Genomic DNA, 17,072 nt, shown 5'->3' with positions numbered 1-17,072 from the left:
CACTCTTCCCTCACTCGTGAACAAGACTCCTAGGTACTTGAACTCCTCCACTTGGGGCAGGGTCTCCTCCCCAACCCGGAGATGGCACTCCAACCTTTACCGGGCGAGAACCATGGACTCGGACTTGGAGGTGCTGATTCTCATTCCGGTCGCTTCACACTCGGCTGCGAACCGATCCAGCGAGAGCTGAAGATCCCGGTCAGATGAAGCCATCAGGACCACATCATCTGCAAAAAGCAGAGACCTAATCCTGCGGTTACCAAACCGGAACCCCTCAACGCCTTGACTGCGCCTAGAAATTCTGTCCATAAAAGTTATGAACAGAATCGGTGACAAAGGACAGCCTTGGCGGAGTCCAACCCTCACTGGAAATGTGTTCGACTTACTGCCGGCAATGCGGACCAAGCTCTGGCACTGATCGTACAGGGAACGGACCGCCACAATAAGACAGTCCGATACCCCATACTCTCTGAGCACTCCCCACAGGACTTCCCGAGGGACACGGTCGAATGCCTTCTCCAAGTCCACAAAGCACATGTAGACTGGTTGGGCAAACTCCCATGCACCCTCAAGAACCCTGCCGAGAGTATAGAGCTGGTCCACAGTTCCACGACCAGGACGAAAACCACACTGTTCCTCCTGAATCCGAGGTTCGACTATCCGACGTAGACTCCTCTCCAGTACACCTGAATAAACCTTACCGGGAAGGCTGAGGAGTGTGATCCCACGATAGTTGGAACACACCCTCCGGTCCCCCTTCTTAAAGAGAGGAACCACCACCCCGGTCTGCCAATCCAGAGGTACCGCCCCCGATGTCCACGCGATGCTGCAAAGTCTTGTCAACCAAGACAGCCCCACAGCATCCAGAGCCAGATCATCCCAGTTTGAGTAAATGAGTAGAAAGAAGCCGGACCGATGTACACAGACTTCTGGGTGATTACCTACACTTCCCATCCAACCTGATGGAGCTTGAGAGGTGCTGCAAAGGAATGAGAGAAACGGGCCCATAGATAGGTGTGCCAAGCTTGTGGCATTGTGTTCAAAAAAAGACTTGCGGCTGTATGTGCTGCATCAAAAAAGCATTGCGCAAAAGCTCTGAACACTTCTGTACATGTCATTTTGTTTTTTTTCAAAGCACATATGAAATTTGAAAAGAAAAAAGCCTTTTCACATCGTCATTATGGTTATGTAGAATTTAAGGACCACAATACATTTATGACATTTTGAAATAAGGCTGTATTATAACAACCATCCATCCATCCATCCATCTTCTTCCGCTTATCCGAGGTCGCATCGCAGGGGCAGCAGCCTAAGCAGGGAAGCCCAGACTTCCCTCTCCCGTGCCACTTCGTCCAGCTCTTCCCGGGGGATCCCGAGGCGTTCCCAGGACAGCCGGAGACATAGTTTTCCCAACGTGTCCTGGGTCTTCCCCGTGGCCTCCTACCGAACCACCTCATCTGGCTCCTCTCGATGTGGAGGAGCAGCGGCTTTACTCTGAGCTCTTCCCGGATGGCAGAGCTTCTCACCCTATCTCTAAGGGAGAGCCCCACCACCCGGCGGAGGAAACTCATTTGGGCCGCTTGTACCCGTGATGTTGTCCTTTCGGTCATAACCCAAAGCTCATGACCATAGGTGAGGATGGGAACGTAGATCGACCGGTAAATTGAGAGCTTTGCCTTCCGGCTCAGCTCCTTCTTCACCACAACGGATCGATACAGCGTCCGCATTACTGAAGACGCCGCACCGATCCGTCTGTCGATCTCATGATCCACTCTTCCCTCACTCGTGAACAAGACCCCGAGGTACTTGAACTCCTCCACTTGGGGCAGGGTCTCCTTCTCAACCCGGAGATGGCACTCCAACCCTTTTCCGGGCGAGAACCATGGACTCGGACTTGGGGGTGCTGATTCTCATCCCAGTCGCTCGTATGAGACAGACAAATCACATGATAAAATAAGTCCTCATTTGTGTTTGCATATTATGGACTACATGCACCAAGATATATCACAATCTGAAACGTTTGAAACAGTAGCCTACAGACATACCTCGGTAAAATGTCTCTTACTTAGTTTTGGGCGTACAATAGTCTGCTAAACATCCCATATTTCCTTGAATTGCCGCCGGCTATATAGTATGCGCCTGCCTTAAATTACTGCCGGGTCAAACTCGGTTCGCAAAATAATTAGCGCATGCTTAGTATTACCGCCGGGTCAAACTTGTGACGTCACGAGTGACACTTCCCCTGTCATCATTTTCAAAATGGAGGAGGCTGATTTCAAGACCGGTAATTTGAAATCGCATAAAGGGAAGAAGATTAAGAGCTATTAAGTAGGAATCTAGGTCCAAGCTATTGAATACCGGTATGCTAAAAAGAACAGTAAGCAGCTATGTTTTATTAATATACCCGTGGAGCCAACGGTCCGACAGACAGGCAGGGCACGCTGGAGCCCGGCCCAAGATAGCGGAGAGCGAGCGGAGAGGAAGAGCGACCTGGACTGAGGTTTTATTGAAAAATAAACGAAGTCAAACTGCTCAAGCCATGTCCTTCCTTGGTGGTCCTGGGAACCCGCAAGACCATCACAATACCGTAGCTGCGTGTGTTCAAATATGAGTCATTAAATGACTCCCACCTCCTGGTGGTAGAGGGCGCTAGTGATCCTTTTTGCGACTACTCTGCTGCAGAAGAAGTGACAATGACTGACGTGATATGTGCTGGGACTGATATGACGCGGAGGGTGCACGACGGACCTTTTAGGATGTAACACTCCTATGCTGGCTATGTAAACAACCGGGCTGAAATAAACCATGTTCCAGTGTATTATTTATACAATAACACTTCATGGCGGTAGCGGTGGGATAAAGAGGTCACCCACGGAGCAGAACGGGAGGGGGAGTTGTCCGAGGTTAATTCTGTCGTCGCCCGCACTTGAGGAGCCGGGCTAAATGATAGCAGCGGTCTGATAGCAGTTTTCTAAACTGGACTTTCATTCGAAGCAGGAGGTAATAAAGGAAGATCTCCATCGAGACAGAGAGACTTTTAAAACTGAAGAAAGATAAGGAAGACTTCTATAAACAAGTTATTGATGCTTTTGATCGGAAGGAGCTGGCATGGACTTCATTTATAAGTAAAGGTAAGACCATACTTGCCAACCTTGAGACCTCCGATTTCGTGAGGTGGGCGTGGGGGGCGGCATGGTTGGGGGGCGTGGTTGGGGGCGTGGTGAAGAGGGGAGGAGTATATTTACAGCTGTTGTGTGCGCAGTTGTGCACTGCACTTTCTAAAGTAGATATTATTGTCACATATGCATGATTGATTGAAACTTTTATTAGTAGATTGCACACTACAGTACATATTCCGTACAGTTGACCACTAAATGGTAAAACCGCAATAAGTTTTTAAACTTGTTTAAGTCGAGGTCCACGTTAATCAATTCATGGTACAAATATATACTATCAGCATAATACAGTCATCACACAGGTTGATCATCATAGTATGTACATTGAATTATTTACAATCCGGGGAGTGTGATTATAAGAGCTTTGGTTGATATCAGTACTTCAGTCATCAACAATTGCATCAACAGACAAATGGACATTGAAACAGTGTAGGTCTGACTTAGTAGGATATGTACTGCCAGCAGAGAACATAGTGAGTTCAGATAGCATAAGAACAAGTATATACATTAGAAATACATTCGATTATTTACATTAGGTTATTTACAATCCGGGGAGATGGGATGTGATTAGTAAAGGGTTGAAGTTGCCTGGAGGTGTTGTGGTGCATGTACAGTAGATGGCAGTATTGTCCTGTTTAAGAGTGTCACATGCTGTTTACGGCAGACGAACTGCCTTACGGTAGACGTAAACGTGACTGCTGTTTTTGTCATGTTGTGTGTTGTTACTGCGCTGGGAGGACGTTAATGAAACTGCCCAACAATAGACCTACATAAGAAACCAAGAACTCGCCCTCGTTGATTCTACAGTTATAACGTCATTGGGCAGACACGCTCTCAGACACGTCACTCAGGTCCTCATGGAGCTGGAGGGGGCGTGGCCTCCAGCTCCGCCTGAATTTCGAGAGGTTTTCGGGAGAGGCGCTGAATTTCGTGAGTCTCCCGGGAGGGTTGGCAAGTATGGGTAAGACCATAATAAGGTTTTTTTTATTAAATGTGCTTTTCATGATGGTATCCTTACATCACACTCACATTTTTACTGCATGCCTTTGGTAAGTGCCGGAGTGACAAGAGGTTTTAAAATAATTAGTGCATGCTTACTTTTACCGCGTGCCTTTGGTGAGCGCAGGAGTGAGAAGAGGTTTTAAATTAATTAGCGCCCTGGCGGCAATTCAAGGAAATACGGTAGTCTTCCCAACGTGTCCTGGGTCTTCCCCGTGGCTTCCTACCGGAGGATGTGCCTGAAACACCTCCCTCGGGAGGCGTTCGGGTGTCATCCTAACCAGATGCCCGAACCACCTCATCTGGCTCCTCTCCATGTGGAGGAGCAGCGGCTTTACTTTGAGCTCCTCCCGGATGGCAGAGCTTCTCACACTATCTCTAAGGGATAATTTTCTGCAGCTGATATGAAGAGGGGAGAGTATTATTCACCTGTTCACGTTTAGTAAGGTGAAGATACGCAACTACAAGACGTGATTGCAGTAACAGTTTGGCTTTTACTGCAATATGACAATATAACAATGTGTCATAATTAATACACAATATGAGAATGTGTGCTGTATAAATGAATGAAGGAATTACTTAATTTAATTAGAACACAACATGAGCAAAAGCATCACAGTAAATATGCAGGGATTACCTAAACTGCCGTATTGTGTTAATTTAGCAATATTTAAGTGTAGTTGTTGTGGATTGTTTTATTTCATTTATTATGAAATGAACACAACATTACACAGAGTAGAAGACCAAATGTGACAGATTTTGCTAATGTATTGTGTTAATTAAGCAATATAAAATATTTGACAATGATTTACTCATCCATTGGTTTATTTTATTTTTAAAAGCTAAGACCCCTTATTAAAAGGCATACAAGAGCCCAGGTATTTAAAAAGTATTAGTTTACATTTCTCTTGAAGGAGGAGTAAAGGCAGATACAACGTGTTCAAATCATGTTTTTCAGACTGCTCGCCTGAAAAAAATGGTCAGCACTTGGATCTGAAAAATACTCCTGACCTAAAAATACTCATAAAAAAGAAAAGAAAAATAAGTGGAATAAAAGAGCAAACAGGTGAAATGTAATGACAAAAAGTTGCAATGTTGACTCTTATAACAGAACGCTGCGAGGCAGGCTGTTTTTAGCTGCATAAAACCAAAACAAAAAGAAACAAATATGAAAACTTTTAATTGACAATCGTCAATGGCTTTATTTTATGTATAAAAGCCAAGAATAATGAATCCAGATAATATTATGAATTATTGACCTATAGAAGGCGTCAATTAATACACATGAAATATTTCACTTTGAAATATTATTTTGGGAAAAAATATTTATTTTTTGTATATATATATATATATATATATATATATATATATATATATATATATAATGTATGTATGTATATATAATCTATGTATGTATATATATATGTATATATATATATATGTATGTATATATATGTATATATATATATATATATATATAATAGTTGCAGGCTTTTAATATGATACTTTGTCTTGTTTTTATTTTATAAACCTTTATTTATAAACTGCAACATTTACAAACAATCGAGAAATAACAATAATCAAAAGTACAAAAACAGTACAAATCAGCGCTAGGGGGCTTGTAAACTCCATAAGGTAACTAAAATAGAATGCAATATATATATATATATATATATATATATATATATATATATATATATATATATATCAATCAATCAATGTTTACTTATATAGCCCTAAATCACTAGTGTCTCAAAGGGCTGCACAAACCACCACGACATCCTCGGTAGGCCCACATAAGGGCAAGGAAAACTCACACCCAGTGGGACATCGGTGACAATGATGACCCAGTGGGACGTCGGTGACAATGATGACTATGAGAACCTTAGAGAGGAGGAAAGCAATGGATGTCGAGCGGGTCTAACATGATACTGTGAAAGTTCAATCCACAATGGATCCAACACAGTCGCGAGAGTCCAGTCCAAAGCGGATCCAACACAGCAGCGAGAGTCCCGTTCACAGCGGAGCCAGCAGGAAACCATCCCAAGCGGAGGCGGATCAGCAGCGCAGAGATGTCCCCAGCTGATACACAGGCAAGCAGTACAAGGCCACCGGATCGGACCGGACCCCCTCCACAAGGGAGAGTGGGACATAGAAGAAAAAGAAAAGAAACGGCAGATCAACTGGTCTAAAAAGGGAGTCTATTTAAAGGCTAGAGTATACAAATGAGTTTTAAGGTGAGACTTAAATGCTTCTACTGAGGTGGCATCTCAAACTGTTACCGGGAGGGCATTCCAGAGTACTGGAGCCCGAACGGAAAACGCTCTATAGCCCGCAGACTTTTTTTGGGCTTTGGGAATCACTAACAAGCCGGAGTCCTTTGAACGCAGATTTCTTGCCGGGACATATGGTACAATACAATCGGCAAGATAGGATGGAGCTAGACCGTGTAGTATTTTATACGTAAGTAGTAAAACCTTAAAGTCACATCTTAAGTTCACAGGAAGCCAGTGCAGGTGAGCCAGTACAGGCGTAATGTGATCAAACTTTCTTGTTCTTGTCAAAAGTCCAGCAGCCGCATTTTGTACCAACTGTAATTTTTTAATGCTAGACATGGGGAGACCCGAAAATAATACGTTACAGTAGTCGAGGCGAGACGTAACAAACGCATGGATAATGATCTCAGCGTCTTTAGTGGACAGAATGGAGCGAATTTTAGCGATATTACGGAGATGAAAGAAGGCCGTTTTAGTAACGCTTTTAATGTGTGCCTCAAAGGAGAGAGTTGTGTCGAAGATAATACCCAGATTCTTTACCGTGTCGCCTTGTTTAATTGTTTGGTTGTCAAATGTTAGAGTTGTATTATTAAATAGAGTTCGGTGTCTAGCAGGACCGATAATCAGCATTTCCGTTTTTTTGGCGTTGAGTTGCAAAAAGATATATATATATATATATATATATATATATTCTGCCCGATTGTAGCTGAGATAGGCGCCAGCGCCCCCCGCGACCCCGAAAGGGAATAAGCGGTAGAAAATGGATGGATGGATATATATATATATATATACCATGAATCGATTAACGTGGACCCCGACTTATACAAGTTGAAAAACTTATTCGGGTGTTACCATTTAGTGTTCAATTGTACGGAATATGTACTGAATTGTGCAATCTACGAATAAAAGTATCATATATATATATATATATATATATATATATATATATATATATATATATATATATATATACATACATATATATATATACAGATACATACATATATATTTATGTATACATATATACATCCATCCATTTTCTACCACTTGTCCCTTTTGGGGTCGCGGGAATATATATATATATATATATATATATACACACATATGTTCATATATAGATATGTGTGTGTGTGTGCGCGTGTGTGTAAATTACATTTGAACCACAGCATCATCGTTTTCACAGCTTTTTGGTTCTAAGAGGTAGAGAGTGTTTCAACGTAGAGTTGTAATTCTCTTTTAAAAGCACAAAAACAGGTCGGGTATTGAGAAACTTACATGTATGAATACAAAACCTAACCAATAGCACAACGAGGTTGCAAAGGCAAAATTCCCCTTTCAATTTTTTTTCATACAGTGTACATCCAAATCAGCACATCTTTAAAACAAAGCACACATTTGTCATGAATATTGTCCTCGATACTTAGTCATTTCTCATTTTGGCAACGCTGGCATGACGTCATTACCCCGCGCAACGTCATTTGCGGGCGACAGCAGAGCCCTCTTTCGCGCCAAGTTGATTCGCGATTTTCATTTTCCCCCACCAACAACAAACCCCGAACTAAGTTGTGTGGATACGTCTTTAAATAATGGTATGTTGCAACTTCGCTCAGATTTTCAACACAACGTGCTCGTTTATCGGACAAACTCGCCATTTTGCTGACGCTCGTAACGTTAACTGTGCGGCTCTAAGCGATGGTCAAACCGTTGGGGATTAATATAATATAACGTGGGTTGTGTGCTTGCAGGACATCAGGCGGTTTTTTGCGCCGTCCACAAAGCCCACGGCGCAGAAAGAGGCTCCGAATGGAAACATCAGCGCCGCGAGAAAGCTTCAGTCCCCAGATGAGGAGCCGAGAAAGAAGAAGGAGATCAAGGCAAGAAATTAAGTCAGCTGTACTAAAAGTGCAAATCCACGCGTTGTTTCGTACCTTTTATTTGTTTTGATGTGCCACAGGAGAAGAAAGCACGCACTGATGTCACGCGTATGGATATAGTGAAAAAACGGAAAAAACATGCCGTCATTGAATCAGGTAATTATATTTCTGGGATTGTTAATAACTGGATACACAATTTATATATTTGTTTGCATCAAAGGGAACTTGCAGCTCTTTGGAACTTAGCCCATCATTCACAATCCTTAAAGGCCTACTAAAACCCACTACTACCGACCACGCAGTCTGATAGTTTATATCTCAATGATGAGATCTTAACATTGCAACACATGCCAATACGGCAGGTTTAGTTTACTAAATTACAATTTTAAATTTCCCGCAGTTTCTTGTTAAAAACGTCGCGGAATGTTGACGCATATGATGACGCGTGTTTGTGACGTCTCAGGTTGTAGCGGACATGTTAGCCCAGCACCACTTACGGCTAAAAGTCGTCTCCTTTCATCGCATAATTACACAGTAATTTGGACATCTGTGTTGCTGAATCTTTTGCAATTTGTTCAATTAATAATGGAGACTTTAAAGAATAATGCTGTTGGTGGAAAGCGGTGGATTGCAGCTACCTTTAGCACCGAAACACAGCCGGTGTTTCTTTGTTGTTGTGAAGCTTTAACACAGAGCGGTCAAGCTAACTTGTTTCTCTACGTCAACCAGCAAGTTTTTGGATGGGAAAATTGGGATATTAAGTCGGCTCTTACCGGAGACTTCGGTGGATTATGCAAATTCCTCCTGTAGCTGTCAAAAAGGCAGCTGTGATCTTGGCTCCTCCATTGGCTTCTCTGAGAGACGCTGGCGTTGACCGCTGCCCTCCGACTTTCAGGTATGACTTTATAATCTCACTAAAACACTAGTAACACAATAAGCAGATAATGGATTTTCTAGAATTATCCTAGTAAATGTGTCTAATAACATCTGAATCGCTCACACTGCCATCGCCTGGAGCCGTTTTTTTTGTTTTTTTTTAAGTGCTTCACTCTAACTTTCCTCATCCACGAATATTTCATCCTCGCTGAAATTAATGGCGAACTCGTCGCTTTCTCGGTCCAAAATTGCACTTGCTGCTGGTCGCTCACATTATAAACAATGTGAGGATGTGAGGAACCCTACAACACGTGACGTCACGCGCACGTCGTCTGCTACTTCCGGTACAGGCAAGGCTTTTTTATTAGTGACCAAAAGTTGCAAATTTTATTCTCGATGTTCTCTACTAAATCCTTTCAGCAAAAATATGTCAATATCGCGAAATGATCAAGTATGACACATAGAATGTACCTGCTATCTCCGTTTAAATAAGAAAATCTAATTTCAGTAGGCCTTTAAAGGCGTGACGTCACGGGTTGTGGAGCTCCTCACATTCTCACACGGTTTACAATCATGGCCACCAGCAGCGAGAGCGATTCGGACCGAGAAAGCGACGATTTCCCCATTAATTTGAGCGAGGATGAAAGATTTGTGGATGAGGAAAGTGACAGTGAAGGACTAGAAAGACAAAAAATTTGTCGAAAGTGACTTCTTTTTTTTTTTCTTCTTTCTAGTCCTTCACTGTAACTTTCCTCATCCACGAATCTTTCATTCTCGCTCAAATTAATGGGGAAATCGTCGAAAATGACAGTGAAGGACTAGAAAGAAAAAAAAAGACGAGGGCAGTGGGAGCAATTCAGTTGTAATTACACAAATTTACTAGGATAATTCTGGAAAATCCCTTATCTGCTTATTGTGTTACTAGTGTTTTAGTGAGATTATATAGTCGTACCTGAAAGTCGGAGGGGTGTGGCCACGGGTGTGGTGACCGCCAGTGTCTCCGAGGAAGGCCACGTTTCTCGACGAGGCATGGTAGCCGGGCTGAGATTTTTTATTTTTTTCCCTCCATGGAGTAAGTATCCGACGGTCGGTGGCGGCCGGTTGGAGGAGGCAAGAGAGTCCACAGCTGCAGGAGGAACGACGCAAACTCTCCGCTCATGTCTGCGGTAAGAGCCGAACGTAAACAAGGAAACACCGGCTGTGTTTGTGTGTTTGCTAAAGGCGGCCGCAATTCACCGCTTCCCACCTACATATTTCTTCTTTGATGTCTCCATTATTAATTGAACAAATTGCAAAAGATTCAGCAACACAGATGTCCAGAATACTGTGTAATAATGCGATTAAAGCAGAGCACTTATAGCTGTGATCGGTGCTGGATCAAAATGTCCGCTACAATCCGTGACGTCACGCGCACGCGTCATACCGCAACGTTTTCAACAGTACACTTCGCGGGAAATTTAAAATTGCAAATTAGTAAACTAAAAAGGCCGTATTGGCATGTGTTGCAATGTTAATATTTGATCATTGATACATAAACTATCAGACTGCGTGGTCGGTAGTAGTAGTAGAAGGATGTGGACATAAACTGAGAAGTTGGTCAACGTTGTAAGCCAACTTAGACCAGGAGATGGCGAGAAAGCCACAAAGATGGTCGTATGCACCCATATTTTTAATCCTTCATGAGAATTATAACTAATTCTTCATCTAAACGGGAGTAGATAAACAGTCGACAACCCAGTGAAAGCAGGCATTGTACAGTAAGTGATTGCTTTACTATGTTTGTTGTATCTCAAATTCTGCATGAGTATCAATCAATCAATCAATGTTTACTTATATAGCCCTAAATCACTAGTGTCTCAAAGGGCTGCACAAACCACCACGACATCCTCGGTAGGCCCACATAAGGGCAAGGAAAACTCACACCCAGTGGGACATCGGTGACAATAATGATCCAGTGGGACGTCTGTGACAATAATGATTATGAGAACCTTAGAGAGGAGGAAAGCAATGGATGTCGAGCGGGTCTAACATGATACTGTGAAAGTTCAATCCACAATGGATCCAACACAGTCGCGAGAGTCCAGTCCAAAGCGGGTCCAACTCAGCAGCGAGAGTCCCGTTCACAGCGGAGCCAGCAGGAAACCATCCCAAGCGGAGGCGGATCAGCAGCGCAGAGATGTCGAGGCGGATCAGCAGCGCAGAGATGTCCCCAGCCGATACACAGGCAAGCAGTACATGGCCACCGGATCGGACCGGACCCCCTCCACAGGGGAGAGTGGGACATAGAAGAAAAAGAAAAGAAACAGCAGATCAACTGGTCTAAAAAGGGAGTCTATTTAAAGGCTACAGTATACAAATGAGTTTTAAGGTGAGACTTAAATGCTTCTACTGAGGTGGCATCTCGAACTGTTACCGGGAGGGCATTCCAGAGTACTGGAGCCCGAACGGAAAACGCTCTATAGCCCGCAGACTTTTTTTGGGCTTTGGGAATCACTAACAAGCCGGAATCCTTTGAACGCAGATTTCTTGCCGGGACATATGGTACAATACAATCGGCAAGATAGGATGGAGCTAGACCGTGTAGTATTTTATACGTAAGTAGTAAAACCTTAAAGTCACATCTTAAGTGCACAGGAAGCCAGTGCAGGTGAGCCAGTACAGGCGTAATGTGATCAAACTTTCTTGTTCTTGTCAAAAGTCTAGCAGCCGCATTTTGTACCAACTGTAATCTTTTAATGCTAGACATGGGGAGACCCGAAAATAATACGTTACAGTAGTCGAGGCGAGACGTAACAAACGCATGGATAATGATCTCAGCGTCCTTAGTGGACAGAATGGAGCGAATTTTAGCGATATTACGGAGATGAAAGAAGGCCGTTTTAGTAACGCTTTTAATGTGTGCCTCAAAGGAGAGAGTTGGGTCGAAGATAATACCCAGATTCTTTACCGTGTCGCCTTGTTTAATTGTTTGGTTGTCAAATGTTAGAGTTGTATTATTAAATAGAGTTCGGTGTCTAGCAGGACCGATAATCAGCATTTCCGTTTTTTTGGCATTGAGTTGCAAAAAGTTAGCGGACATCCATTGTTTAATTTCATTAAGACACGCCTCCAGCTGACTACAATCCGGCGTGTTGGTCAGCTTTAGGGGCATGTAGAGTTGGGTGTCATCAGCATAACAGTGAAAGCTAACACCGTATTTGCGTATGATGTCACCTAGCGGCAGCATGTAGATGCTGAAGAGTGCAGGGCCAAGGACCGAACCCTGGGGAACTCCACACGTTACCTTAACGTAGTCCGAGGTCACATTGTTATGGGAGACACACTGCATCCTATCAGTAAGATAAGAGTTAAACCAAGACAGGGCTAAGTCTGACATACCAATTCGTGTTTTGATACGTTCTAATAAAATATTATGATCGACGGTATCGAAAGCAGCGCTAAGATCGAGGAGCAGCAACATAGATGACGCATCAGAATCCATCGTTAGCAATAGATCATTAGTCATTTTTGCGAGGGCTGTCTCCGTCGAGTGATTTGCCCTGAAACCGGATTGAAAGGTTTCACATAGATTGTTAGACGCTAAGTGTTCATTTAACTGCTCCGCAACAATTTTTTCGAGGATTTTTGAAATAAAGGGAAGGTGAGACACCGGTCGGTAGTTTACCATGAGGTCAGGATCGAGGTTAGGTCTTTTAAGAAGAGGATGAATAACCGCTTTTTTGAATGCTAGGGGAACAGTGCCCGAGGAAAGTGATAAGTTTATAATATTTAGCACTGATGGACCTAATAATACAAAGAGCTCCTTGATCAGTTTCCCAGGAAGAGGGTCAAGTAAACATGTTGTTTGTTTTATTCCATTTACACGTTGTAACAATTCCTCTAATGTTATTTCCTCAAAACGAGAGAAACTATTTTGGAGGGCAGTATCCGCCGTATATACAATCGTGTCAGTGTTAATAGAACCCCGTTGTAGCTGGGACGCATTGTCTTTAATCTCCTTTCTAATGACTTCAATTTTCTTACTAAATAATTGCAAAAAGTCATCAGCTGAGTGGGTGGAGCTACTGGAAGGAGTCCCTTGTTGGGTAAGCGATGCTACCGTACTAAACAAAAATTTAGGATCGTTTTTATTACGGTGGATGAGATTTGAGTAATAATTAGCTTTAGCTAAGGTAAGCATGCGTTTATAAGTTATTAAACCATCACTAAATGCTTGATGGTGCACCTCAAGTTTAGTCGTGCGCCATTTGCGTTCCAGCTTTCTGCATAATAATTTCTGAGCTCTAGTTTCTTCTGTAAACCACGGGGTGCGCTTTTTTGGAGCCTTTTTTAACTTTAGCGGTGCTATGTTATCAATGGTTTCGCGCAGGGCGTCGTTAAAGTTGTTAGTGAGGTTATCAATAGAGCCCACATACTTTGGGAATGGTGCCATTACCGAGGGCAGTAGGTCAGCAAGAGTTGTCGTTGTGGCCGTATTAATGTTGCGGCTGCTATAGCAGTTATTATTATTATTAGTTTGACGAACATGCGTCTGAACCTCGAATTTTATAAGGTAATGATCGGACAATACTTTAGTATACGGGAGTATCGTAACTTTGGAAGCGGTGATACCCCTGACAAGCACTAGGTCTATCGTATTACCGTTGCGATGCGTGGGTTCATTTATTATTTGTGTGAGACCACAGCTATCAATTATAGTCTGGAGCGCTACGCACGGTGGGTCCGATGGGGTATTCATATGGATATTAAAGTCCCCCATTATGATTATATTATCGGCGTGTGTCACTAGATCAGCAACGAACTCTGAGAATTCATTGATAAAGTCCGAACAGGGCCCTGGGGGGCGGTAGATAACAGCCAGGTGTAGAGGCAGCGGTGTGACAGACCTCATAGTAAGCACCTCAAACGATTTATATTTATTATTTATGTTAGGACTAAGGTTAAAGTTTTCGTTGTATATTAGTGCGACCCCCCCACCCCTTTTAAGCGGACGGGCAATATGCGCATGTGTAAAGTTAGGAGGACATGCCTCATTTAGCGCAAAAAAGTCGTTTGGTTTAAGCCAGGTTTCACTGAGACCGATGACGTTAAGATTGTTGTCTCTGATAATATCATTAACTAACAACGTTTTGGGAGACAATGATCTTATGTTTAAAAAACCTATATTATAGGTAGTGGGCTGTTTTAGGGAATTTTTGATCAAATTATCCGTAGTAGCAATATTAATAATGTTGTGTTTATTATGCCCAGTGCATTCAGTATAATTACGACCATATCTAGGAATTGATACGACGGGAATGTTCCGATTGTTTGTTTGTTGCTTTGATAAACTGCACGCATCATGGTTAGCCACCTCAGTAACGGGGATTTTCCGATTGTTTGTTTGTTGCTTTGATAAACTGCACGCATCATAGTTAGCCACCTCAGTAAAACACATGTCCAACTCTGAAACACTCAAAGCAGAAAAAACTTGTTCTAATTTAACTGACTCCTTACCCAGACCAGTAGTCTCGCATTTTCCATCTAAATCCGTCTTCGGGATGGAGGAAAGTGGTGTTCTGTGGGGATTAGCCTTCTGCTTTGTTTTTAGCCCCGCTCGACATCCGCGTTTCCGATCACACCGCTGGCGTCTGCTCCGTAGACGGCCCCCGCTGCTACTAGACTCCCCTGCTTCACAGGCCGCTGGACGTAGCCGCCGACGAATCCCCATGCTAGTTAGCATGTTTAGCCCGCCCGCGTCTATCAGTCCAAAACGGCCCAATATGTCCATATCCAGAAGTGTCTGGCGGTCGTACGTGATCACGGAGTGACCACGATGCGAGCCAGCCATGAAGTCTGCAGAACTGTCCGGCATTTCCGCCAAATGTTCCATCTTTAGCAAGAGCACCGCAGTGTCGCAGCCCGTCCGGGCGCCGCCATCTTGCCAACATTAGTAGCCAGGAAAAAGCTAGCATGCGTTTATGAAATCTTATTGACTCCATTGTTAGCTGACTTTTTCCTAACATTTATTTACTATTATGGAATGCATGAAAAAAAAGAACACATTGTTTTTCCGAGGTAATGTGAATAATAGGCAAAAAAAAGTTGTATTTCCCCTTTTAATTGCATCTTTATTGCAATGTTTCTTGGAAATGTCTCATTCCTTGAAAAAGTGTGCATCAAGTTATACTAAGTGAGACCAGCAATTTATTAGTCTTTCAACGCTTTTTTTCCCTCCGTCCGCTCAGACTCTGACTCTGATGAGCGAGACAGGAAGTCCAAGAAATCAGCTGAGAAGAAGGAGAAGGTCGGCAAGGCCGCGCAATCTCTCAAGAAAGAACCTGTTCGCTATGTCTCTGAAACAGGTACAAGGGATGTTTGGGGTTGGGACAACTTGTCTTGACCTAAACTTTGAAGATATCATTCAACGCCACTATAGGTTTGTAGCAAAGTAGGATTTACATTGTTTTATTGTGAGAATCAACGGACTAATAAATTGAGAAAATAATCTGTGACATATTTTAGTCATGAAGCCTGGAAAGCTCCATCTTCACTTATTACTTGTGGCGCAGTGTTCATTTTGTTGACTAAAAATGATTGTCTTAGTTATTGTCAACAACCTATTTTCCCCCTGACTAAAACAAGACGATAACCAATCAAAACAACTGCGTGTTGACAAAAATAATGACCATTTAGTCAATGAATAAAAACGAGACACAAATGTTGACCGAGACAAAATCCAATCGTGCTGAATGTGGCTTAGCATTGTCTTGCTAAAATAAGCAGGGGCGTCCATGAAAAAGTCAGCGCTTAGATGGCAGCGGATGTTTTTCCAAAACCTGTATGTACCTTTCAGCATTAAGGGTGCCTTCACAGATGTGTGAGTTACCCATGCCTTGGGCATTAATGCACCCCCATACAATCACAGATGCTGGCTTTTGAACTTTGTGTCGATAACATTCTGGATGGTTCGCTTCCCCTTTGGTCCGGATGACACGATGTCGAATATTTCCAAAAACAATTTGAAAAGTGGACTCGTCAGACCACAGAACACTTTTCCACTTTGCATCAGTCCATCTTAGATGATTTCGGGCCCAGAGAAGCCGGCGGCGTTTCTGGATGTTGTTGATAAATGGCTTTCGCTTTGCATAGTAGAGCTTTAACTTGCACTTACAGATGTAGCGACCAACTGTATTTAGCGACAGTGGTTTTCTGAAGTGTTTCTGAGCCCATGTGGTGATATCCTTTAGAGATTGATGTCGGTTTTTGATACAGTGCCGTCTGAGGGATCGAAGGTCACGGTCATTCAATGTTGGTTTCCGGCCATGCCGCTTACGTGGAGTGATTTCTCGATTCTCTGAACCTTTTGATGATATTATGGACCGTAGATGTTGAAATCCCTAAATGTCTTGCAATTGCACTTTGAGAAACGTTGTTCTTAAACTGTTTGACTATATGCTCATGCAGTTGTGGACAAAGGGGTGTACCTCGCCCCATCCTTTCTTGTGAAAGACTGAGCATTTTTTGGGAAGCTGTTTTTATACCCAATCATGGCACCCACCTGTTCCCAATTAGCCTGCACACCTGTGGGATGTTCCAAATAAATGTTTGATGAGCATTCCTAGACTTTATCAGTAGTTATTGCCACCTTTCCCAATTTCTTTGTCACGTGTTGCTGGCATTAAATTATAAATTTAATGATTTGCAAAAAAAAATGTTTCAGTTTTAACATCAAATATGTTGTCTTTGTAGCATATTCAACTGAATATGGGTTGAAAATGATTTGCAAATCATTGTATTCTGTTTATATTTACATCTAACACAATTTCCCAACTTATATGGAAACGGGGTTTGTATTTAATTTTGTCATTAGGTGGGTGGGACAAGTTAGG

General features: G+C 42.8%; 1 protein-coding gene across 4 annotated transcripts in view; it reads left to right on the top strand.

The window, feature by feature from the left end:
• The first annotated feature begins 7,905 nt into the window (after positions 1-7,905).
• The window catches only part of rfc1 (replication factor C (activator 1) 1), a 49,819-nt gene continuing 40,652 nt past the window's right edge, over positions 7,906-17,072 (top strand). For 3 of the 4 annotated variants that reach the window (XM_061907215.1, XM_061907207.1, XM_061907198.1), the window contains exons 1-4: positions 7,906-8,040; positions 8,197-8,325; positions 8,406-8,481; positions 15,429-15,545. In XM_061907215.1, coding sequence (XP_061763199.1) covers positions 8,038-8,040; positions 8,197-8,325; positions 8,406-8,481; positions 15,429-15,545 — 325 coding nt within the window. In that variant the 5' untranslated portion in view covers positions 7,906-8,037. The remainder of the gene's footprint in view (positions 8,041-8,196; positions 8,326-8,405; positions 8,482-15,428; positions 15,546-17,072) is intronic. The other variant, XM_061907225.1, reaches the window with a different exon arrangement.

Source organism: Nerophis ophidion, linkage group LG01, assembly GCF_033978795.1.
Source record: "Nerophis ophidion isolate RoL-2023_Sa linkage group LG01, RoL_Noph_v1.0, whole genome shotgun sequence".
NCBI classification, from domain to species: domain Eukaryota; kingdom Metazoa; phylum Chordata; class Actinopteri; order Syngnathiformes; family Syngnathidae; genus Nerophis; species Nerophis ophidion.
The sequence above is the reverse complement of the archived record's forward strand: the minus strand, read 5'-3'. Positions and strand labels throughout refer to the sequence as shown.